Source organism: Nannobrachium achirus, assembly GCF_963921795.1.
Source record: "Nannobrachium achirus genome assembly, chromosome: 16".
Classification (NCBI taxonomy): Eukaryota; Metazoa; Chordata; class Actinopteri; order Myctophiformes; family Myctophidae; genus Nannobrachium; species Nannobrachium achirus.
The window spans coordinates 40,077,303-40,104,649 of NC_137823.1; the positions used below are offsets into that span (position 1 = coordinate 40,077,303).

The window sequence follows — 27,347 nt, forward strand, 5'->3', positions numbered from 1 at the left end:
CAATCAAGTCAACAAACACATTTCTTTTCTCAAGATACACACTGTGCACAGTCGTCCACTTGCAATTATGAACTCGTATTCCAACAAAAACGTTTCTTGGAATTCTTTGCTCTCACAGTCAGACACTGGAGAGTTCTTGTGCAGCTGCCTTCAAGGTCTTCACGGGTCAAGCGTGATTTATACTCCGTTAGTGGTGGAAAGTAACAATAAAGTACATTTATTCTTAAAGGACCCACTTCACCCATTTCCAACCTTCATCTTTGTACAATTGGTCCTCACTAATGCTCATGATAAAATGGTACCATCTTTTTCTACTCACATCATGGAAACATCATCATTAGGCAGGTATATATTTTTTCAAACAAGATTTAAAAAGATTCATTTCTTTTTTTTATTAACTTGAGAACAATGGCTTCCATTAGAACATACTGTAACTTCTGAACCTGAAACTATTTTGGGGGGTCCCCAGATGATTAGTTTAATGTGCAAAATTGTTTTCTCACTCAACAGTAAACAAACCAACATAAAGTTTAAGTGTTTAGAGCAGGGGTCTTCAAAGTTTTCAGGCCAAGGACCCATTAGTTGAGAGAGAGATGAAGCAGGGACCCCCACAACCTGTTCACAGATTCTAGATAGTTTTATTGTTTGACAGCACAATCGTCAGTGTATTTTGGATTCATGTCAATTTGTGTTTTCAGATAATTAACCTCTTGAACCGTCAATACTTAATAAACTTCACCTTTCACTCTGTACTTAGTCTTCTCTTTTTCCGAATTTGTTGATATTTCAATCAAAGATCAGATGAGGATATTAGCATTATCAACTGTAGTGTTGAAATTAGTGCCTAATTTATCATTTATGCTGTGTAAAGTGCCGAAAAAGTATCAGATCACAACATGTCGCATGCAGTCAGGACATGCTGTTTTGTGAGCTTGTAGATCAGCTATTTTCGGTGCACCAGCACCGCCACGACAATATATAAAAATCTGGCTTTTTTCCCAGCCTGTTGTGTTTATACATATTTTTTATCAAAGTAAGAAGACCACTGTAATTACATAAAAAATATGCTAATATTTTTGGGACATCTAGTCACCCTTGTGAATGAAGTGAATGGATAGCCAACAGCAGAAAAGCACGTATATAGCATACATTTAAATATATGCATTTAATCATATTTTATACATGACTGGACGTTGTGGACGGCGTCAAGAAATTGAACCAGGGCGTTTTTTTAGTTTGTCACCGTATCTGGAGCGTCCGCCGTTGACGTCGGCAGTGGAGCACCCTTCATTGATTAAAACCGGAGCGTTCCCAGCGTTGACATTGACGCGACACTCGCCGCGCCCGGTGGAGCCGGGGGTCACTCGACTTAAGTCGGGTAACTCGGGTTATAACATTTCCTATTGTAAACCCTAGCCTGATTATCTCCACAGACAACTATTAGAAATAGCCATCCATGCCTTCATTTCATCAAGATTAGACTATTGTAATTCCCTATACATCGGTTTAGAGTGTCTCAGGCGTCTACAGCTCGTCCACAAGCTTGCAGCTCGCCTCCTCACTGGCACAAGACAGCATGAGCACATCACTCCTGTCCTGGCCTCACTTCACTGGCTCCCCGTCAAGTTAGATTAGATTAGAATAGATTTTAAGGTTCTTTTATTCGCTTTTAAATCTTTAAACGGCCGTGCCCCGCTGTACCTCGTTGAGCTCCTGCAGCCATACATCCCAGCCAGAGCTCTGAGGTCAGTGATAGGGATGAGACGATACACAATATTATCGTTTATCGTGATAAAAAACACTCACGATAATCGTATCGTGGAGATTTAATTGATTGTGATATCGTCCTCCGTCATGCACTGGGATCAATTCACCTTTTATTTGCAGAGCTGCATGTCTGTGTCCGGTACCACTTAAACTCTCTAGAATTGGTCAAATGTACTTATAATATACGTACTTGATACAGTCTTTGTATCTCTATCAAATGACTTTGCCAAAAAATAGCCGATCTACAAGCTCACGTTGCGATGCGTTGTGAGCTTGTAGATCTGCAATTTTTGGCAAATGTTCCGCCCCAGGATAATGGATTTTGATTATCACGATAATATCGTGAATCGCGATTTCTTGGGTCACAATAATCGTCATATGAAATGTTCTTATCGTCCCATCCCTAGTCAGTGACCATGCATTCTCTGCCGCTGCCCCTATGCTCTGGAACAACCTGCCTCTCCCCATCCGATCTGCCCAGTCCATTTAGGTCTTCACTCTTCAGATCCCTACTTAAAACCCACTTATTCCCCTTGGCTTTTAATTGCACTTGACCCTCCAATGTGTTTTTAATGATGTGTGTTTTTAATGATGTATCTTTGTCTGTGCGCCGAATGGGCGCCGTTGATGTTGATGCTTTGCTTGTCTCAACCCTGTACAGTACTTTGGTCAGCTTTAGTTGTTTTAAATGCGCTATATAAATAAAGTTTGATTTGATTTAGGGTTGGGACCCCAAACCTTTTAGCTCAAGAGCCAAAAGAGAAATCAGATGTTTGTCTGGGACTCAAACTAGTGAAAACAGCAGATCTACAAGCTCACTTTGCGTATTATTATTATTATCATTACTTTTTAAATATATATATTTATAATTCTTTACTCGCGACTCACAAACATTGGAACGCCACCCAAGCGTGGGCCCCCGACCCGCTGTTTGGGAACCAGCGGTCTAATGGATGGGGGCGGGAGGAGCGCCAGCCGTGTTTGAGTGCCTGGATAAACAATCACGGGGTCATCTGGAGTTTGAGGTGTCCGTGATTAAGAATGGATGGGGGTCCCGCCGGGTCCGGCGCGCTGGACGGAGAACGGGACATTAGGCGTGGGAAACGCCACATTCAAACTCCTAGGATGCTTGGCTGTGTGATCGATTGGAAAACAGGCCTCATAGTAGGAAGTGGAACAAGAGTTATACGGTCCTGTGGCCGTGGCCTCTGATTGGCTTAGAGGGCCGAGCAGCTGGACTTGAAAGGAACTGGAGCTGCAGAGACTAAAGGCATGCTGGGAAGAGAGGGAGAGAGAGAGGGAGAGGGAGAGGGAGAGGGAGAGGGAGAGAGGGAGAGGGAGAGGGAGAGGGAGAGGGAGAGGGAGAGAGGGAGAGAGAGAGAGATAAAGTGGGGGTCCAGAAAGGGAATATCACTAGTGCAGTGTTTCTCAAACTTCCATTTGTACACTGTCAGAGCTACAGACTTGTATGGGTCAATTTATACCCCCCAAAAGGATCCCAGAGAGTCCCTGGAATCCACTTTGAGAACCACTGCACTAGTGTATTACTACTCTGATACTCTGATATTTTACCTAACTCATTGACTGCCAACATTGTTTTCATATCTGCTGATCTGCTATTTTCTGCAAAAGCTTTACCCCACAATACTGATGCTGGTAAATTAAAGTATAGATACTCAAAGAAATATACTTATGTACAGTGCTCAAGTAAATGTGCTGTCGTCCAGCAGTGCAGAGTGACTTCATGTGAAGTGGCCACCTGTACTGCCTGTTGAAAACTAGGCCGGCCATATAGGGTGAATGTTGACATTCTGTATAATGACACCGCTGGCATGCTGCTAACACACACACGCACGCACGCACGCACGCGCGCGCACACGCACACACACACACACACACACACACACACACACACACACACACACACACACACACGTTGAAAATAAGCGTTCAGACCGTTCTGCTCCTCTCTTCATTGAACATTCACTATTGCCTAATAGATGAAGTAAATGTTTTTCAAACCCGTTTATCAATATATTCCCTGTTCTTTTCATGAATGTTTTCATGTTACTTCTGACATTCACTCCTACCCCACAAGGCCAAGAGATTTTAATTTACCTTTTTACTTCAAAACATCAATCTTTCATCAGATTTAGAGGCCCTCAGTTGTAGTGCCTAAACTGAAACTAGAAAGAAACGTCATTCGTATATTGTATTAATGTTGCGTTTGAGTACTTTTAAAAGCATCATCATTATCATTGAGAGAGAGAGAGAGAGAGAGAGAGAGAGAGAGAGAGAGAGAGAGCGAGAGAGAGAGAGAGAGAGATGATGCTGGCAGGACTGTCTATTATGGTGCTTGTTAAGGTTTTATGCGTGGTGGAGTGCTTTGAATATCGTCCAGAGTGCTCGCACGCAGCATTTACGAGATCCGCAACCTTAGAACCTAACCTATATATAGAACCTAGCTGAACTAATGGTTAAACATCGTTGTGATAATGAGATTCAACGCCAGGTCGCAAATGACAGGAGGATCAGATGACTGTCTGCTACTCAAAAATACTCTACAAGCTCACAAGGTGTTTCAACGTGACACGCCATGCACTTGTAGATTTACACTATTTCTAAAACACAGTTTAAATTGCTAAAATACAGCTGAAGAAGCAAAACTGTCGCTCGACCATACAGTGTGTATACCTGTGCTTCTAAAGGGGTCTTAAAAAAGTCCTCCAAATCTTTGTGTGATAGAAACCTTTTGTTCTCCTTTTTTATATTAACCACCTGAAACCTAACGCCCATATTCGGAGAACTTTAACCAAAAATAGTAGATCTACAAGCTCACAACGCCTCACGCTGCGAGGCGTTGTGAGCTTGCAGATCGGCTATTTTCTGCAAAGATGGTGGTGTAGAGGGTTAAAAGAGCAGACTAAGTACAGAGTAAAAGGTCAAGTTTATTGACGGTTCAAGAATCCAAAATACACAGATGATTGTGCTGTCATTGTGCTGTCAAAAGATGAAACTATATGGAATCTGTTAACAGGTTTTGGGGGTCCTTGCTTCATCTCTCTCTCAACTAAGGGATCCTTGGACTGAAAACGTTGAAGACCCCTGACTTAAGCACATAAGGTAGCTGAGTCTCTTGCTGCAGTATCCTTCCTCTCCTTGGTACAGTACTGTATATAGTTGAGTAACATCCACTGTCAGCTCTCCAGGGTCCCAGATGTCTGAGGACATATCAGTCAGGACGGACGGCCAGGGTCCATGACCCTGCCGCCGGCACCTAAACTGCTGCAGCCGTCATCTCCTCGGGCGCCGCACTGACCATGCTGCACTTGAACCGCGTGAACCCTAGCGTGCCTACTGCCTAGATGTCCAGGGCACTGTTTAGGGCAGTCAGGGCCTATAGAGCATCGCAGAGGAAGTGGTTTACTGGTCCCACAAAAATATCTCCCATTAATTTTCCTCATAGACTTTTACAAAAATAGCGATAACAATTATGTTAAGCCTAGAACCAAGCCATCCAGGATTGCAGTGAATCATGACCATACAACCTCCGGCTGCACTGCCATGCACCAAATACTAACCGATGAGCATTGACAGTCTCATCATTGTTGTGGTATAAAGATCACTGTAATGATGTTGTAGACCAGGGATTCCCAAACGTTTTTGGCTCAGGGCACCCCTATAAATATAATTTTCATCCGAGGCACCCCTACATTCTATTCATAATTTTCACTCCCAACACCTTTAGAGATTATGTTGCAAGGAAAATGTTGAGATAATAGCCATTTTGGAACTGACTGAAAATAACTTTTGTACTTCAAGTTTAAAATGATACTATTTGTTTTAAGTGTCCAAATGAATTCCAAATATTATCAAATTATCTCGCGGCACCCCTGGACTGCCATCTCGGCACCCCAGGGTGCCCCGTGCCCCACTTTGAAAACCCCTGTTGTAGACTATCAAGGGACTTTAGGATTTCATGTTGACACCAGCCTCATAACTTTGTACAAGTATGTTATCATTGCATTGAATCAAATCAAGAACTGGCCTATAGGTGACATTCACACTGTAATGCCAATTATTGCTTGCTTCTGTACCAAAATGTGAACTACCTTTCACAAAAGACACAAACATTTTTAGTAGCTCAGGAAACAAATTCTAGCTTGATCTAACCAAGGTGAAAAAAGTATGAATGTAGTTGGTTTTATCAAGGCAAAGACAGTGAACAGAGCAATAGCTTATAATTTAGTGGAAAACATGTGCAGGTATGTGCAGAATATACAATCACTAATCATAGCAGAGGTTCTCGATCAAAATGCGCAAGAGGAGTCAAGCATATTCATAGAATAGGAAATAGAATGGGCCGATGGGTTCCCTTGATTGGTGTGAATGTGATGCAGGCCAGGGCCTTGCTGAAAAAGAGCAATTGCCCTGGCTAAATTAAAGTAAAAAATCACACTTGTGTGAACTGAGCGGTGGAGGCTGCGTGCGTGTGTATGTGAGTCTGAACAACAGCGCCCCTCCCTTAACATGTGTGGTCAGAAAAGGTACTGCAGGCTACATACAGACAGACAGACAGACACGGACGCATACATACATACCCACACACACGGCCACGTATAGGAGACGGTGTGACCACCGCTCCAAAAGGGGGGGCATGACAATATGTGAACATTCTGTGAGAATAGACCATGGGTCTTCAACGGGGGGTCTGGGACCCCTAGGGGGTCCTCAGAGTTACTACAAGGGGTCCTCCAAATCTTTGAGTAATAGAAACGTTTTTCTCCTTTATTATAATAACCACTTGAACCCTAGCGTCCATATTCTGAGAAACGTAGCCAAAAATAGCAGATCTACAAGCTTGTATAGATCTGCTATTTTCGGCAGAGCTTTAGTGTTGAGGGGAAAAAGAGCAGACTAAGTACAGATAGTGAAAGGTCAAGTTTATTAAGCATTAACGGTTCAAGTGGTTAAATATCTGAAAACACAAATTGACATGAATCCAAAATACACTGATGATTGTGCTGTCAAACAATGAAACTGTATGGAATCGATGATAAGGTTGTGGGGGGTCCCTGCTTCATCTCTCTCTCTCTCGACTAAGGGGTCCTTGGCGTGAAAACGTTAAAGACCCCTGAAACAGACGATCCACAAGCCCACTGGGCTAGCCTAGCGGCTATTTTCGTCGAAGAGATTGTGCGTTTTCTGACCCCTGGTGGATAGCGGTCAGCAGGGCTTAAGCAGCTTGTTGGATACAGTATGTAACCCGTCACGTTTCATAACATACTTTTCATAATCCCACAGTGTTCCCATACCGTACCGTACGCTACATTACACACCGAGCATTTAATCACAATTCATTTTACTCTGTTATGTATCGTTGCCTGTCGGGCAGAAACCTCTTATCTCCATATTGTAACGTTTAGTTTTTTCATAAATTAACACCCTACTTGATCATACTACAGCGTCACACAAAAGCATACAAAATAGTAGATCTTACAAGCTTTCGCATCGCGTTTTGAGCTTGTCCATCTGCTATTCTTGAGTTTCAATCCTAAAAAGTAACAGTTTGGGACATAATGAGGTTCCCCTCGATATTAACCCATTATTTTATGCTTTAACTATTGAAAAATAGCAGATCTACAAGCTCACAGCGCGACACAGAGTGCCGCACTGCAAGCTTGTAGATCTGCTATTTTGGAAAGGTCATGGATGGTGTGTGTGTGTGTGTGAACATTTTTGCAAGTCTTTGAATAATTTTGACGCGATTCTATAAGTGTCTTCTAAATCCTTAAGGTTTTCTGAAAAATGTCTATGTCAGTGGTGTACATTTTAACGTCAAGGACGCCCATAATTACATGTATTTGGCCGCGGACCCCCATCTCAAAATATCGTATCAGGGACCCCCAAAAAGCAAATATTTGAGTTACAAATGTTCGCTTTAAAAATACATATTAATCAAAGATTTACACACATTTCTACGACTTTTCAAAAATAGCAGATCTACAAGCTCGCAGCGCTGCACTCGGTGCCGCGCTGTGAGCTTGTATATCTGCTATTTTTCAATAGTTAAAGCATTAAATAATCCTAAACCTAAATGGGTTAAAAACATCTACTTTGTGTCTGTGGTGATTCATCGCAACATTGTGGCGGTGATCAAAGCCTCCATTTACAGCTGTCGTGCCCATGAGAGCTTTTGTAAATGATAAATGGACAGCATTTATATTGTTATTTCTAGCCTTTTCCGACCACTCGAATGCACTTTAAAATGAACGTCACATTCAACCATTCACACACACCACAATGGCGGGATGCCCATTGCATGTTTGAAGAGGTATATATACACTTTCACTCAAGGTTAAAGGTGTTCTTTATTGTTAGGTCTTGTGTAAGGTACATGAGAGTAAAACATCATTTTGTTCTGCTTATTGATTATTTATTTCTTTGTTTATTTTCCCTAGAGCTCCCTCTCTATCTGCTGAGCAGTGTTGTACAGTACAGTACAGTAGTATATTTATTATCTAGTAATATATTTCAATATTATTACTTTCCCCAGTAACGAGTGGTGTATTACAATTTCCAAAACAGTAACATCATTCAATATTACTGATCCTAGTGACGCTGTGTTACTGCATTAGTTTTTGACCGAGATAAGCGCTCTCTCTTCTATGCATTGGGTTGTCTATGAGCCATCCATCCGTCTGTTCAGTACGCGCAGCGACAAATATAACCCTCCTCGCCGGCTTCCCTCCCGCGAACACAGGCCGATTGTCTTTGTACAGGTGCTCGACAAAGCCGGACGTGCCGCGATGGATACGCGCTCCCAGAACCAGCGGTGGTGGGCAGGCACTTTACCACTGCGCCACTCGAACACATTTTTATTATCTTTGAAAGAGTAATGAAGTAACTAGTAACTCATTACTCTTCCTGAGTAACTTGTCCAAAACTGTTCCTGAGGCGTGCCGACCCCTTTTGTGTGGCACGATGTTTTTCAGAAATTCAATTAGCCTTTGATAACATTCGTCATCTTTTTGAGAATCCTTTTGATAACGTTCATTGTCCCTTTAAGAATCCTTTGATAAGGTCCGTCATCCCTTTGAGAATCCTTTGATAGTCTCCATCATCCTTTTGAGAATCCTCGTCACCCCTTATGGGAGTTGAGGTGCGTCCCGGGCCCTGATAAACGGCCTGTGCTTCTTGTCTTCGTTGGCGGGAACAAATTGTGCCTGGTTGTTCAATGACAATGTAATCCAGTCCAGTGACAGAGAGCTCCAGCAAAAAACGGGTAGCATTATTCCGTTCTTTGATGTATTTTTCAAAGCCTCGTTTTATCTCCACCTAATTAATCATCATAATGAAGACGTTTAGATGCAGCGGGTGAAGCTCTAGGAGACACACATCACAGGGGAGGGAGGAGGACCCACCCCTCTCATCTCTGGACTTCAGAGAGAAACCCAAAGCCAAAAAGGTGAAAAGTCCCTCAACACCTATAATAGTGTTTCTTTTTTCATCTCAAGGACACCCAGTTTGATATGCATTAGGCCACAGAACATTGTTATCTACGGCAGTGGTTCTCAACCTGTGGGTCGGGACTCCCAGGTGGGTCCCCAAATGATTTTGAGGGTTCCCCAGATGATTAGCTTAATGTGAAACATTGTTTTGTCACTCAATAGTAAACGAACCAAAATACACTTTTAAGTGTAGGGACTTTGAAGACCTTTTTTAATACCTCTAAAATGAGAAATTAAACCTTGGCCAAAATGTCAAAAATTAGAGGCAGTTGGGGTGCCCGCTGGCCTAGTGGTCTAGGCGCATACCACATACAAGGCTATGTATGATGCCTGCTGGCGTCGCCGGTTCGATTCCCGATCCGGACGACCTTTGCCACATGTCATTCCCCATCTCTCTCCCCATTTCCTGTCAGTTTACTGTGTCCTATCAAATAAAGGCATAAAAAGCCCAAAAAAAATCTTTAAAAAAAAAAAAGAATAGAGGCAGAAATGTTGAAAATAGACGATCTACGTGTGTTGCGAGGCGTTGTGAGCATGTAGATCTGCTATCTTCACAAGTAGTGCTCATCAGGGTGGGGGGTCCCCAGTTCAAATATGAGTATTTTGGGGGTCGTGAACCACTGATCTACGGGACCTCAATCTACACTGTAAAACCCTTAGTGTTTATTGTGGGCTCGCCTGGAAGGCGAGCACACGTATGTTATCTTCATTATTTATAGTCAGTCAGTATCTCCTCAAAACTTTGGCGCGATTCATCTCTTAAACGCTTACACCTTTCAACACCATTCAAATTTTTATGTGTTCAGCTTACTGAGGACACGTGTGCTTGTACTTTTGGTTTTGAAATGTTTTGTAGTATAAATATAAAAAAATAAAAATGTTTAACTTTAAGCACCCAATGCATTTCCAATGGGTTTAGTAGAGTGGAGAGAAGGATAATAGACCCATGTTTATGTTAAGGCGCTGTGGCTGCAGTGTTCACACTTCAGATATGCTATCTATATCATTGCGTTCACACAGGTCTGCTCTCTGATTTGATCCAAATGTCTAAGCTGTGTGATGTATAAAACTATAGTTATAGTTAAAACTATAAATAAATGTCCCTCTCCACTCTACTGATTACACAGCTGTGATCAAGAATCAAGTCCGGGCGATGGGATGTAAATCCCATAGCCATATATCCTAGAGCCCGCAGGGACAGTCAGCCATATTAGTGGTTGTTGTTGGTTGTCAGGGAGATATCAAAACCAATGCATTTCCAAGTCAGATCCACAAACACAATAAAAGCCATGCTCCACTCCTCAGTCTGGAGTGGCCACATAGAAGAACGCCTTGGTTATAGACATAGTGGAGGACAGATGTGATCTGGGATTGTTAGCCTACAGTATATGCACTCAATATACTCCACTACAGTTGGAGTCCATTTGACAGTTGCTGGTTCCCAAACATAGAATCAAAAATGTAGATCTAGAACACATAGAATATGTACAGTACAGTAAGGTTCAGTAGAGTACAGTAAAAGTACAGTAAGGTTCAGTAGAGTACAGTAAAGTACAGTAAGGTACAGAAAGGTACAGTACAGAAAGGTACAGTAGAGTACAGTACAGTAAGGTACAGTAAAGTACAATACAGTACAGTAAGGTACAGTAGAGTACAGTAAAGTACAGTAGAGTACAGTAAGGTACAGTAGAGTACAGTATAGTAAGGTACAGTAGAGTACAGTACAGTAAGGTACAGTACGGCACAGTAGAATACAGTACAGTATAGTACAGTAAGGTACAGTAGAGTACAGTAAAGTACAGTACAGTAAGGTACAGTACAGTAAGGTACAGTAGAGTACAGTAAAGTACAGTAAGGTACAGTACAGTAGAGTAGAGTAAAGTACAGTACAGTAAGGTACAGTAAGTTACAGTAGAGTACAGTAAAGTACAGTAAGGTACAGCAGAGTACAGTAAAGTACAGTACTGTAAGGTACAGTACAGTACAGTAGTGTACAGTAAAGTACAGTAAAGTACAGTAACGTACAGCACAGTAAGGTACAGCAAGATACAGTAGTGTACAGTAAAGTACAGTACAGTAAAGTACAATACAGTACAGTAAGGTACAGTAGAGTACAGTAAAGTACAGTAGAGTACAGTAAGGTACAGTAGAGTACAGTAAAGTACAGTATAGTAAGGTACAGTAGAGTACAGTACAGTAAGTTATAGTACGGCATAGTAGAGTACAGTACAGTATAGTACAGTAAGGTACAGTAGAGTACAGTTAAGTACAGTACAGTAAGGTACAGTACAGTAAGGTACAGTACAGTACAGTACAGTAAGGTACAGTAGAGTACAGTAAAGTACAGTACAGTAAGGTACAGTAGAGTACAGTAAAGTACAGTAAGTTACAGTAGAGTACAGTAAAGTACAGTAAGTTACAGTACAGTACAGTACAGTACAGTAAGGTGCAGTACAGTATAGTAAGGTACAGTACAATACTGTAGGGTACTGTACCTTACAGTACCTTAAAGTATCCTATTTGTTGGGTTGGAATCGAGCCCACACTGTTTCGAAGGAACAGTATTTCTAGTTTTACTCTGAAATGGAAACATTCATTTTGGTTCCATTTGTACAAATTGGACCCGTGGCGGTCCATTTGGACCCCTGGTGGTCCCTGAAGCCAACATTTAGAAAAAGTGACCCATAACATACATGTTCGGTTACGGTTAGGAGACGAAAATTAGTTTGAAGGATAATATAACTTAACACTGAATAAAGATTGCTTATGAGCAGAAATATGGGAGGGATACAAAAAAGATTGGTAAATTACTTTATACAGTAGGCCTAAACGTAATAATTAACCACATATACCCTAGTTAATAATAATATGTAACACGTATATAGTGCATTGAAAAAAATACCCAAAGTTAAAAAAATACCCAAAGTAGCTTGAGTACAAAACAAACAAAATAACAACTTAAAACCTAGTGAGCCATGTCATAATAGGAGAAGATCTGGTGAAAATAGCCGATCTATTAGCTCACAACGTGTTGGATAGAAGCTTGTAGATTGTCTATTTTCAGTCAAGAGATTTGGTGTTAAAAAAAAGAAGGAAAAGACAAAATATAGATGAAGTCTTTAAAAACTCAAATTACCAAAAAAAGAAAGAAAGAAAAAACACGCTGGCGGCCTTTTGGAATTAAAAAAAGATATCACAAGGGATTTGTTTGTTTTCTCTTTTATAGAATAGCTTGTTCTGAGGACTCAAATTAGGACTGGTCTCTTGCTACAGGCGCTGGGTTCAATTATGATTGGATTGCATTAGGGATGGGACGATATGAAAATTTCATATCACGATTATTGTGACAAAAGAATTCGTGATTTACGATATTATCATGATAATCAAAATGCATTATCCTGGGGCGAAACATTTTCCTAAGAATTGAAAATGTTCCCAAAAAATTTAACATTTTCCAAAAACATAGCAGATCAACAAGCTCACAACGCATCGCGTTGTGAGCTTGTAGATCTGCTATTTTTTAGCAAAGACATTTGATAGAGTGAAAAAAAGACTGTATCAAGTACGTATATTACCGTAAGTACGGTAATTACAGAGGGTTTAATTGGTACTGGATATGCAGCTCGGCAAATAAAAAAGTGAATTGAACCCAGTGCATCACGATGAATTGAATCTCCACGATACGATTATCGTGAGTGTTTTTTATCACGATAGACGATAGTATCGCTTATCGTCCTATCCCTAGATTGGATTGTGTTAATGAGAGAGGCAGTGGCGAGGGCTAGGAGGACCCGAGCCAAGCAGCGGATACACCTGTGTTTCCGTGCTGTCCAGCTTGTCCCGCTTTGTCTAATCACTAATTTATTGTCACCGTCAGGCAGAAACCTTGTATCTCCAAATGTACACTTACATTGGTGTTTTTTTGGCAGTCAATGCTTGTTTGAATGTCAAGCAAAGGTAGTGAAAATAGCCGATCTACAACTTGTAGATCGACTATTTTCACTTTTTTAGAAAATCTCAGTTCCATTTCTTGAAAAGCAACTATTTTGGACGTACGAGGTTGCCACCCGACTGCGACGTTATGCTCCATCATATCGTCGTTGTTGGGTGGAAAACTTGTATGTCCAAAACCGTTCGTTTTTATCATTTAAAAAAATTCACTAAACTAGTGAAAACAGCCGATCTACAAGCACACAACGCCTCGCACCGCGAGGCGTTGTGTGCTTGTAGATCTGCTGTTTTCACTACTTTTGTGCGACGGCCTTGTCTGATGAAGCAGGGCTTCACTTCACGAAAAAACGTACAAATTTGAAACTTGGAGACACGAGGTTTCTGCCCGACAGTGACGAATCTGACGATGTCGCGACCCCCAAAAATACGACCATTTTCAATGTGTTGTGAATACGACGCGCATGTGAACTCTTGAATCGTCTATTTTTGCCACGCAGCCACGCCATGCGAAAAAGTATAAATCAGGCTTCACAGGCCTTTCCAGGGCTACTAGCCTATCAGGGTTTTTAAATTTAATGCATTTTTCATTTCATATTATTATTTCACATGATAATTGTGGACAGTGCCTTGAGTGTGGGTCTTCTCTGATGGGCTGTGGATGTTTCTTTTGTGTGTGTGTGCTGCTGCTGCCTGCAACTGATTGCTCAATTTCACCTTTAGAAAACAACTCACAGTACAATAACAATAAGTATGGATTTGCTGTTGGGTATGGACAGAAGTAACCCGGCCTTTCCCTCATGCAAATAGTGGAAAACCAAAAAGTTGTCAGTACCGGGAAGAATGTTTCGTGCTGGTTAAGGCGCTACTTGGCATGAAAAATAATATTGTATAGTGGGGCGGGCATACACCAGTAAACATTTACAATTTACAGATCTGCTATTTGGGGGGGGGGGGGGGGGGGGGGGTTGTCATATACAGGGGATCCTAACATTCTATCATGATAGGTAGTGGTGTAAAGTAAAATATACTCAAGTACTCTACTTAAGTACAATTGAGGTATTTTTACATTCCGTCTATTTCTATACATTACATAGAGACCTGCAAGCTCACAATGCGTGCAAATCTTTTTGAGGCAACGCTTTTGTACTTTTAGACTACATTTTGAATACGGAACTTCTACTACAGTATTGCCGTATTGCTACTTTTACTCAAGTAAAACATGCAAGTACTTTTTTCCACCACTGACGACAGAGACTAAACGCGGTGGCCCTGCTGTCAGGTCCAGCTCCTCTGCCCCCTCGTACTTATGAGTGCTGCGCTGTCACTCCGCTCATCTCCATGTCCGCATAAAGCAGCTCTCGGTGTGCTGACAGCTCCTGACAGCTCGCTGCAGCGTCAACCCTGTGTCCCCGTGCTTCACCTGCACCCGCAGTCTCAATCCATTTCCTCACCGGAACAACATACACTGTCAAAGTCAATAGTCCTAGCGTGTGCAAATGCAACCATTTGTTGCATTTGTACTTTGGCCTGCCTTTGTACTGTACACCAGTGTTTCTCAAACTTTTCAAAGTTCAAGGTCTCCCCTTAACTCTTGACAGTGCACAAATGGAACCAAATGAACCCTAACGGGTTCATTTGGTTCCATTTGTACACTGTCAGAGTTACAGACGTGTATGGGTAAATTTGGACCCCCATAAAGGTGCCCACAGAGTCCATGGAATCCACTTTGAGAACCACTGCTATACACCATCTTAGTTAAATTGACAACACTGAGAATTTTACTGTCTAGCCACGGCTGTATGCAGGCACTGTACGTGTATAACATTATACATTAGGTTTGATATACGTATATTATCTATATCTGTAACTGTCTCTCTGCAGAGAGGGTACAAATATTTGAAAAATGGAACCTCTCTCTCTCATATACAGTTTATTTCCTTCCTTATTTCCTTCTTTCTTTCATCTTGTTTTAAATACATACTGTATATGCTACATTACATTCATATACAACCTTGAGTTGTGGAGTGGAGGAACAGCAGAGAGAGAGAGATTTAAATGCACAGTGATAATCTAACCTGAGTACTTGAGAAGTGGGAGGAAGTGGAACAACATGGTTATTCATGGGTTTCAATCGTAGTCCTACACGGCCATGTTGAGGACCAACACAGATGTTTCAATTTGTCTGATTGGCATAGAACCAATGTTCTACGCCAATCGATACACGTGTGTTGGTCCTCAACATGGCCCGGTGTAGGAATTGAAACCCATGAATTGGTGAGAATTAAAAACATATCGCCTCTGTCAGGTGGAAACCGTAATATGTCCACAATTGTTACTTTTCAGTGATCCTGACGCGTTTGGAGCTTGTAGATCTGCTGTTTTCGCTGGATGTCCAGCCGATAATAATGACTAGCGACGCTGTTCATGTGGTTAAAGTCAGGATAAGGACCCATGGGCAGGCAGTCAGCCAGCCAGCCAGCCAATGAGATGATAGCGTGACCTCGCTCAAACTCTGGCCGTCGCGAGGGAGCTGGTAGAAATTGGGCACCGGTATCAGATCAACAAATTCCATATCAACACAGAGTGGCATGGAGGCCAAGGTCGTGAATTGCTTGATGAGTCTCTGGGTGAAATTCCATCCAATCTTCTCATATGTACACATGATGCTGTTGCTACTGCTACTACTACTAGCATGTAATGGATAGACCGTCAGGGACAGGCACGTGCACACATAGACATCAAGGGGGGCTTGAGCCCCTGCACTTTTATCAGTCTGTAAAAAGTGCCCTCTCCATACCATGAATGCAGTTTTTACTATAGTGAAAGAAATGCCAATTATGCCCTCTTTCCATGCCATACCTGAAGGCAGCGTCCAAGAGAATTGCGTTTTTCAAACTCTCCTGAACTTGAATGCAGCATCTTATTTTGAAATAATTGCCCTCTCTGTGTAGAAATCCATGCCATACGCCACATCTACAGACTTGAGTGTGGTATCACGCACCGAAAATAGCCGACCTCCAAGCGCGACACGTTGAGCTTGGAGGTCTGCTATTTCGATATTTTCACCAAAGGTCCTTTTAGAAATTTCAGCCCCTACCTCTCTAACATTCTCTGCACGTCCCTGGTCAGGGACACTGGAAAATGGCGTGATAAACTATTGTTTATGGGGAATGGAACTATAAATAGCCACTGGCTTTAAGAAGCAAAACAAATTAAAATAGCCACCTGCTTTACGAAGAAGAAAAAGAAAAGTTTTGTTCTTTTGTTCTGTCAAGAAAATGGTCATGTGTTTAGGCATTAGAATAAAGAGGTGGTGCCATTGTTTTGTACATTTTCTTTTTATATGTGTCTATCCCCAGGTGTGGTTATAATATGCAAATATCTTCCCTGTGTATTTTTGGTTTCTTCCTTTAAAAAAAAAATTAAAGCCTCCGAGTCAAAAAGCCCAATTGAAATACATTGCTTTAGTGACACACCAAAATCACTCCCTCCCTCCCCTTATTGTCATACAACAACAGCTGTGGGCGTTTTCCGGTTCTGGAAAGTTCTGGTTCCACCTCGTAGTGGAAAAGGGGCTATTGTGGTGTTCCAGGGACACGCAGGGGTCCTCGGGGAGGGGGTCTCCTGCCAAATGTGTTAATACTGCATCATTTTAACCCCTGTATCCATATTTCATAGGATGGATATACAAACATAGCAGATATACAAGCTTACAGTGTGTCACGATTCTCATGAACATCTGCTATTTTTGAATATTTTTGAAAAATCTGTAAACTGTTTGAAAAATCTTTTACATTTTTCAAACACAAACCTTCTCTTCTGGGGGTCCTTGGCCAAATACATATAATTCTGGGGGTCGTTTGAGAACCACTGCATTGGAACACAGGCTCTTTTTTTTCTCCATTCACTGAAAAGTATGTTTTTTTTTCCCTTTCTTTTTCTTTTGATATACAAGGTTTCTTTCCCACGACAGCGACCACAATGATGTGAGAGCTCAGTTCAGCTTGCAGGGCATTTTCCACCGTTTCTTTTTTTCCAGCGAGACATACATCACGCATAATGGCCGTCGTTTTGGCAAGCATGACTGTCCCTGGCTTTAAACAAATCTGGCTTCATATGGACGGATAGCTGCAGCCACACAGGTCGGTGTGACAATAAAAGCAGACAGTCACAGGAATTAAATCAAACCCCTGCGGTAATCACATTCAAAACTATTGGATGGCCCTTTTTTTTCCTTTCCATTTGCTCATCTTTGAGGTTATCAAGGGCTGCGATCTCCGGGCTTGTGCGTGCAACAAGGTCCTAGATGATGTTGCAGCACATTGGGGGTGTGGCGATATTCGTGATAGGAATACACTTTTAATAAGATAAAGGTTGACGCTTCACCTGAATGTTGCCGCAGGGAAGATCTTACTGGCTGTGAGGATTATTAACTCTGTCATCTCTGCCAGCCGTGGACACAGTGATGAAATATTATGTCATTGCTGTCGGGCAGAAACCTCTCGTCTTTTTTCCTTAACTTTTTGTGGGTTTTTCTTTCGTTAATTAATGCCCTACTACTAGCCTACTTGATTATACTACAGTGTCACACAAAAGTATAGCACATGCTCTACACACGGCGCTTTTCAAGCTTGTAGATCTGCTACTTTTGCAATTCTTTTAGTATGTACTTTTTGGATATGTCGCATATCGTCGTTTTCGGGTGGAAACCTTGTATGTTCAAAACCGTTCGTTTTGCATTTATCATTTTAAAAATGATTTAAACTAGTGAAATCAGATCTGTAGATCTGCTGTTTTCACTACTTTTGTTCGACGGCCTTGTATGATGAAGCAGGGCTTTACTTTGTGAAAGAACGTACACATTTTAAACTTGGAGATACAAGGTTTCCGCCCGACAACAACGATATATAATACGTCATTTTTAATTCTCAAGGACAAATCTGACGTGGCAACCTTCACTTTCACAGCGAGTCGAGTAATTATTTGACCAAGAGTAACTATACTTTGACTCTACTCTGTCCTCCAGTGTCTGCAAACTTTGTAATCCTTGATGTACAGTATAACTCGTTGCACACCAGTGTCAAGCACCGAAAACCCTAGATCTACAAGCTCACAACTGAACTTTTTATTGTACATGAGCAGTTTTTAGGTGCGGGGGAGTAATATATCACCCGTGAGAGTGGAGAGCACACAGATGATGAGTCACTGAAGATGTGAGAGACTCAATGAGTCACAGTGTAAGAGATTGGTTGGTAATAGTGTTGACTGAGGCACGTTATTATGCAGCTCACAGCTCAGTTTTTCAGGGAGTGGAGTCAACAGAACTGTCCTACTCTGTTATTTGAGAAAACATAACCTTTTTACTTTTTACTATTTAATGTTTCACCTCTGATTTCTGGATTGCATTCAGAAGTCAGAGGTCTAGTATAGAGCATTGGTTCTCAACCTGTGGGGGGGTCCCACAGGTTGAGAGGTTGGGGGGTCCTCAGATGATTAACTTAATGTGCAACATTGTTTTCTCACTCAACAGTAAACAAACCAAGATAAAGTTTAAGTGTATAGAGGGTAGGCCATCTAGTATCTACTACACATTTCTAAAGTGACAATTTAAGGACTTTTTAATACCTCTAAAATGACAAATTAATGACATTGGCCAAATTATTACTGGCCATTATTAGAGGCAGAAATTGTGAAAATAGCCGATCTACATGCTCACAACGCCTCGCAACATGTAGATCTGCTATTTTCTCAATAGAACCGTGTTATACAACGCCTCAACTCGTAGTGCTCGTCAGGGTGGGGGGTCCCCAGTTAAAATATGATTATTTTGGGGGTCGCGGCCTGAAAAGGTTGAGAACCACTGGTATAGAGCATGACCTTGCACCAATGGTGATTGTTTTGTCCCAATCAGGACCTTGTTTGGTCCGTGTGTGATGCCCTCTGAGAAAAGGAGACTGATGGTGATGTTTTTAGCATTATTGAGCTAATGTTGTCTCTCATAGGCCTCACTAAGTGTCTCAGTTTCACTATGTTTTTGAGCGGTGCTAACCTACATCTGAGGTTTGACAACAAACTTAATGTTTGGGGGTAGCTGCATTGGAACTCCTTCTATAGTTATGGCTGAGTCAAAAACATTTTATTGGGGACCCATGCAATTTTGAGGCAACAGCAGTAAGGGCTGTAGACAGCCACACAGCTTTGCTTTACAGACAGTTACTCAAATGAATTGAATTGAATACTTTTGTTTATAAATGCCTCCAATGCCTCCTCAATGACCTCATACCACTTTATTAAAGAAAAACACATTTGATAACTTTTTATCGTGCCCCTACGTTTGCCACTCGCCATTATGGCGTTTTACTGGTATGTATTACTGATGAATTGAGTACAATGGACTCCCTCCTTCCTCAAGAGTTACACGTTGAGGAAGGCCCATGGGCCGAAACAGTCCACTGTTTTGCTGCTGCTGGGGGAAACCTTCAATAAACTTGAATAATTCGTTCTAAAGTGAGTGCTGGTGTCCATGTTCTAAGTTCATTGTTTGCCTGAACCGTGCGTGCACCCAAGACCAATCAATATTGGTGAACTACTCTTTGACGAGTGCTCCTCTTTCCTTTTCTGACTTATCCTTTTAGCATAACCTTTGTCTGTACTACCTGTACCGTTAATAAGCATGTTAATATAGTATTTTATCAATCAATCAATCAATCAATAATGCATAAACAGAAAATGCTACATTCAACCTAAAAAAAACATGATGTTTTCTCGCTGCAAAACAACTAAACTAAACTATGTTGGCCTGTTTTATTTGAAATGCACGGAGACTAATTAAGAGCGAATGCCCTCGCGAGCCACTTTCCACAGAGACTGTATATGAATTATTCAACAGCGCCCTCTCTCTCTCTTTCTCTCTCATACTCGACATCAATACACGGTCATCCCCACCTCTGTGTCGTGCATTCATGTCTCCACTTCGTATCCCGAGGGGGATAATCTTGAATTTGATGATGTGCTGCAGTGCTACCCTTAGAAATCATCTCTAAAATCATATTGTCGCTGTCAGGTGGAAACCTCATATATGTCCAACACTGTTACTTTTCAGGCTTCAAATCGTCACCTTCTTAAAATAATGGCCCACTCCCACTGTTAAGTAATTTTTTGTGGAAATTTATATTTTTGCCTATCAGTACTTCATGACACTGGCCACCTCTGGTAAAATCGCCTATACCCTAATTGAAAATGATTTTTCAACTCTTTTAGTATAATGGCCTGAGTCAAGAGTGTGCCAAAATAGCCATTGGCCTGCCCTAAGTCACATGGTCTTGTGACTTTTGGAGTAATTCAGTAAATAATTTGGCCTAAATCGGGTTTATAAAATGTAATCCTCTTAACTGACAGACAGTGTTATTTTTATGTCAGTAGTCATGTATTGTTATAAATGTTTTGGGTGAAATGATTAAGAATTATCATTTACCGTAGTTTTGTTTTGGATACGTTTTTTCTGTTTTCTGAAAAAAAAACAAAAAACAAAACGATAAACATATTTTAAGGTGACGAAATTCAAGAACAGCAAAAGTAGCGGATCCACAGGCTCAAAACGTTTCCAGCTTGCAGATCTGCTACTTTTGATGCTTTTGTGTGACGCCGTAGTGTGATCAAGTAGGGCGTTAATTAATGAAAAACACAAAAAAGCATGCATGGAGATATGAGTGTTGAATGAGTGTATGAGTGAAGAAAAAAAGCCATAAAAAGATGTCATATTGGCTGCAACCCAATAGTGTAGGAGTAGCACGAGGGCTGAAATACTTGACAGCAAGACCCCGGTTCAACCATGTCACCAATCCCCTGCAATCTCTCTCTCTCTCTCTGTGTGTTTCCTGTCCATCTCCACTGTACCTGTCAAACAAAGGCTCAAGAAATGTTAAGAAAATATATGAAATATTGAGATGCAACAAGTTTCTTGCCTGACAGGGATTATACTGTTTTCAAAGTATCTTGTCAACCTGCAGACAATTCTCTGCTGTCCCTCTCTCTATCTCTCGCTCACAAACTCTCTTGCGCACGCACGCACGCACGCGCGCGCGCACACGCACACACGCACACACGCACGCACACACGCACACACGCACACACACACACACACACACACACACACACACACACACACACACACACACACACACACACACACACACAATTCAATTCAATTTCAATTTAAAGGGCTTTATTGGCATGAGAAAACATACGTTTACATTGCCAAAGCAGGAGTGTACACAGTACGATACAATCAATCAATATAATACACTCAAAATAAAATGTGTACAATTTGAAGGGGTGGAACAGTTTTCATGTATGGAGATTACTGGATGCAGACAGTGCAAGGATGTGTACACCATGATCGGCAGTCTTTAAGGTGGTTGTGTTCCATTTGATATCCTTCTCCTATCGCAGCAGCTCACACACTATCTCTCTCTGACCCCTGTCCTGGTCACTGTAGATTTAATTAGTTCTAGCCCAGTAACCCTGTGCCTCTGTGTGTGCGTGCGTGTGCGTGTGCATGCATGTCTCTGTGTGTGTGTCTGTGTCTGTGTGTGTGTGTGTGTGTGTGTGTGTGTGTGTGTGTGTGTGTGTGTGTGTGTGTGTGTGTGTGTGCGCGCGCGTGCATGTCTCTGTCTGTGTGTATGTGTGTGTGCGTGCATGTCTCTGTCTGTGTGTGTGCGTGCATGGTGTGGTGGTGTCCTCCTGCAGGCTACGGCCACGCCGCCCCCAGCACAGATGGAGGGAAGGTGTTCTGCATGGTCTATGCTCTCCTGGGCATCCCGCTCACCCTGGTGATGTTCCAGAGCCTGGGCGAACGCATCAACACCATGGTCAGGTAGGCACCGCCGTCACAGCCATTACATAATCACCTCCTGATCACAATTACTCCGGGTTAATCGCAATTATTTTGCCTCTCTTTCTCTCTACTACGTCATCCTCATAATCCTCTGCAGCACAAGCTGCATAACATCGCTATCGGGGCAGAAACCTCTTATCTCCATGTACTAACTTTTTGTAGGTTTTATTTTTCGTAAATCAGGGGTCTTCAATGTTTTCAGCCAGGCCAAGGACCCCTTAGCTGAGAGAGAGATGAAGCAGGGACCCCCACTAGAGCCTATATATTCTATACAACTGAGTTGCGAATTAAAAATGTTTATAGATTTCTTAGACAGCTTAGACTTGTTTGACAGCACTGTCATCAGACAGTGTACAGTATGTTGGATTAATGTGTATCTTCAGACATTTAACCACTTGAACCGTCAATACGTGGTCTGCTCTTCTTTTCCCTCTACACCAAACCTCTTTGCCAGAAATAGCTGATCTACAAGTTCACAACACCTCGCAGCGCGAGACGTTGTGAGCTTGTAGATCTGCTATTTTTGGCTAATGTTCCACTCAGAATAGGGATGCTAGGGTTCAAGTGGTTAATGTAAAAAAACATGATATGCTCATATCACACAAAGATTTGGCGGCCCCCCTGTGGTAACTCTGAGGACCCCTTAGGGGTCCCGGACCCCCTGTTGAAGACCTCGTAAATGAATGCCCTGCTTTGATCACACAACAACATTTAACAATCAAGTATCAGATCATCGTCAAAGTAGCAAATCCACAAGGTTGAAACACGGGCCGAAACTTGATCCCCAAAATAGCGATCAATTATTAAATGATTGATTATCGTTTTCTTTTTTCTTTTTATAATCCTTTTTAAATCAATTAGGCCAAGGTTTCATCTGAAAACGCTGAACAAGACCACTGAATTAGGCTACGGTTGCATTAACCGTTGGCCCCATTGTGTCCAGGTACCTGCTCCACCGGCTGAAGAAGTGCATGGGCCTGCGGCGCACCGAGGTGTCCATGGTGAACATGGTGACCATCGGCTTCATCTCGTGCTTCAGCACGCTGGGCGTGGGCGCCCTGGCCTTCTCGCACTTCGAGGGCTGGAGCATCTTCCACGCCTTCTACTACTGCTTCATCACGCTCACCACCATCGGCTTCGGGGACTACGTGGCGCTGCAGGTCTGCTGCCACTCTCGGCTCTCTTATTATACCCAGTGCCGTCAGTTCAGCAAAAGCTAAGGTATGGCAACATGACTGGTGTCGTGTGTGAAAGAAACCAGTAATGTTGCCATACCTTTTGCAACAGGCATGAGGAATTTATTTTAAGAAGTAATTTTTCCCCCCCTGTAGCCAAGGTAGGGCAGCAGCCATACCTTGCCATACCCAATTGGTGCCTCTGTACCGCGTGTGTTACACTCATTTCAGTCCTTCTGGCGACACCTGTTGGTAGCTTTGAGACATCACAGCATTTGTCTTTAAGGCATGGCATGGTGGCCATTTTTATGGTGCCTAATAAATACCCCTTTTGTGGTTTTCATATATATATATTTTTTTACACAGAATCAAATGTTTTATGGTCATGATTCACCAGGCAGGAGCCTGGATGGCTTGGTTCCAGCCAGGCTTAAATCTCTATGGGAAGAATGAATGGGTTTTCCATTTGTGGCACCACACAATCAGCCACTGCTATGCTCTACAGTCTACACTGAAAGAACCCTGAAAGATTCATCCTGCTGCTTTACCGTGATTATTGGCATAACAGTGACGCGGTCAGGATCGAGGCAGAGCCGAGCATCATTGAAGAGCCAATAATCACAGCAAAGTGCACCCTTGAGTGTAATTTTGTGTAGCGCCCAGGATTACATTAGATAATTTACACCGGGTGAAAAATGGGTTACAAAATCGTGGGATAAAAATCTATGTTAAAAAAAGAAAAGAAAAGGAAATACATGACAGTCCAGTCCAGACGTGTGTCTGTAGTTCACATATCTCGAGAACCGTCTGACCGCCTGACGTCATAACCGGCGCACGCGTCGCCGACGACCAGCGGGAGCACCGTTGAATGAATGACCTTTATTTATATAGCACACTTCAGTGCTTTACAGAGATACACAATGAAAAGTAAACTCTACAATAACAGCAGGAGGCCACCCACTATTACAGAGAAAACACCAATCAATAAAATAGAATAATTTAAAAAACACCAATCAATAACAGAGAATACATAAGAACGAAAGAACAGTAAAGTCAGGGATGCCTATAAGTGACCAAAGGCCTGTCTGGTGACAGGCGGTGTGTTTTCAGATGCTTCGTAAAGGAAGCCCTGAGGGGGCCGTTCTTAGGTCCAGGGGGAGGGCGTTCCAGAGCCCTGGGGCTGTCACCTCAAAGGCTCGGTCACCATTTGTTTTTAACTTGGTCCAAGGGACCTCAAGGAGGTGCTGATGTGCGGATCTGAGTGAGCGAGTGGTAGTGTAGGGCCGGATAATTCTGTGATGTAGATTGGGGCTTGGCCATGAATTGCTCTGAAAGTAAAAGTGAGGACATTGATGTTTTTTGTTGCCTTATTGAAATATGCTCTACAAATAAACCCCTCCTTGCCCTTTGCAGAAGCCACACGCGCTGCAGAACAAGCCCGAGTACGTGGCGTTCAGCTTCATCTACATCCTGACGGGCCTGACGGTGATCGGGGCCTTCCTCAACCTGGTGGTGCTGCGCTTCATGACCATGAACGCCGAGGACGAGAGGCGTGACGCCGAGCAGCGCGCCCGGGTGCTGTTGCAGCAGCAGCAGCGCAACAATGGCCAGGCGGGGGCGCCGTGCGGGCAGCACCAGCGCCTGTGCGAGGTGGTGGACCCCGCCTCGCCGTCCTCCACGCGCTCCGGGGCAGGGTGCATCGGTGGAGGGGCGGAGGATAGCGCCGGAGGAGGCGGAAGGGGAGCCGGCCGCGGCCTGCGGAACGTTTACGCGGAGGTGAGATAAAGACGGGACCTTTATTGAAATGCAGCCGCCAAATGCAGCACAGCAGTTAAGAAAGCAGTTACATGGCGAGAAAAAAGTACTGTAGACAAAGCAGGGTAAAAGACACTAGTAAGACACCTCAGGGCGACATGCGGTCGCACCAATTCTTGGCCGTCTGGCCAGTGATGTATATCGGACCGGTTACCCATATATGGAGACCCCTGGTACCCATATATGGAGATCCATGTACTGTATATAGTACATCCCTTTTATGCCCAAACATGGAGATCCCTGTCTCAACCAGCCACACAGATATGGGCTTTCTTCCTCTATATATGGCCATTCCCATATGAAGTCCTGTTAGATATGGGCTTGATATTGATGACATCGGGGATCTCCATTTATGGGCATAAAAGGGATTCTGTTAGAGTGGTTCCCATGACATCAAAACATACAATATCTTTTATGCCCATACATGGAGATCCCTATCTGAACCAGCCACACAGATAATATGGTTCATGTCTTGGCCATCTGACCAGAGATATATATCGATGACATCAGGGATCTTCATACAGTATATGGGCATAAAAGGGATTCTAGGGAATACCCATATATGGACTTTTACATAGGTGATGTCACCTGTGATATCACCTGTGATGTCACAGTGAAGTGTCAGGGGAACAACAGTGTCCGGTGTGACCTGCAGAGATACACGGATACGTGGACAAGATGTGCCGGTTTTCATAGTAAACTTGCGACCTATGGTCGCAATCACACATCATCATCAGCATACACGGAAGTTATGCAGGAACGCCTACTGGGTGGCAAAAAGCTACTTTCTGGCCTTGACAGCCCATACATCCAAACAGAAAAGTCCTATCTGATTGCATTAAACAACGTTAAATGATGCTAAACTCACTTTGACACTCACTTTACCACTCGATTTGCCATTCACTTTATGCATGTGCATACCCTCTATAAAGAACAAAATATATCCTATATACACCCTCCACAATGCTTGCATTATGCAGGACAAACTAAATAGTAAGAATACACACAGTAACCACGAATTGTTACTGTAGTGAACTGTTGAATGAGCCGAGTGCCTATGGCGTGCCTTATCATAAATCTTCATGTTTGCTTAAGTCCTTCGCATGTTCCCCTTTGGGGGAAGATGAATCTATAATTTCCCCCTACTCTTGCCTCACTCCAGGTCCTCCACTTCCAGTCCATGTGCTCGTGCCTGTGGTACAAGAGCAGGGAGAAGCTGCAGTACTCCATACCCATGATCATCCCCACCTCGTCGGAGAACTTCATGGAGCAGGGCGAGGCCTTCTCCAACCCGCTGCACTCCAACGGCTGCGTCTACAGCATGACGCAGCACCACTCCACCATCAGCTCCGTGTCCACCGGCCTGCAGAGCCTCAACACGTTCAAGGGACTCAACAAGCGCCGCAGCTCCATCTAGAGGCGGTGATCCTCCACCTTTTTTGAATTTCAAAGGCCGCCGGCGCCCGGTTTGATACGCATCAGGACCACGGACGGACCCCCTATTTTTTAAATCTCTGGGGACCTTGTATCTACACTGTAAAATCCGAAGTGTTCATTTTACTCTTGAAAGGGTACGAGTGGAACCATTGGTGGTTCCATTTGTACCCACTCAGGGGCCTTTTCCACCAAAAGAACCTTGGTTCAAGAACCAGTGCCGTTCAACTTTCTTGGAACCTTGGTTCGTTCTTGCGAACCGGCTTGCGTTTCCACCAGATTGAACCAGACTGAACCAGAGGAACCAAGGATTTTGTGGTTCCCGTTCCGAACCAACTTTTACGGTTCAGAACCAACTCGGTTCTCGGTGGAAAAGCTCACCTCTGGTTCATCCCATAGGCGGGAGAAAGAACCTGAACCTGTTCTTTGCCAGTCGAAAAGCGCCCTCAGAGTTACAGACCTGTAAGACTCCCTTTGGACCCCAAGGATGATCACCGGATCTGACGTTGAGAACCAGCGATTTAGAGGTACGGGAGGGTTGAGTGATTTAAACATGCAACATGGTCATGGTCCAGGGGAAGACGCTGCTACTGTGCTACGTTGATCAGATAGCATAGACATGACTCCAGGTAAACGGACCGAAGACACCTGGTGCCCCTCTTTCTGGTACTGATCACCCAGGCTGCCTGTACGCCCGTCTTCACTGGACTGGACAATATATATCGATAAGTTATATCGATAGCGTTATATGAGACTCAATGTTGTCTGGGATTTCGCAATATCGAATATCATGATATG

At 42.9% G+C, this 27,347-nt stretch overlaps 1 protein-coding gene across 1 annotated transcript in view; it reads left to right on the plus strand.

The window, feature by feature from the left end:
* The window catches only part of kcnk3a (potassium channel, subfamily K, member 3a), a gene marked incomplete at its 5' end in the record, with an annotated part of 61,601 nt that extends 34,868 nt beyond the window's left edge, over positions 1–26,733 (plus strand). Inside the window, 4 exons of the mRNA XM_080743985.1 lie at positions 21,978–22,104; positions 23,069–23,285; positions 24,714–25,076; positions 26,278–26,733. Of these exons, the coding sequence (XP_080600111.1) occupies positions 21,978–22,104; positions 23,069–23,285; positions 24,714–25,076; positions 26,278–26,532 (962 nt within the window). The 3' untranslated portion in view covers positions 26,533–26,733. The remainder of the gene's footprint in view (positions 1–21,977; positions 22,105–23,068; positions 23,286–24,713; positions 25,077–26,277) is intronic.
* Positions 26,734–27,347: the final 614 nt, after the last annotated feature.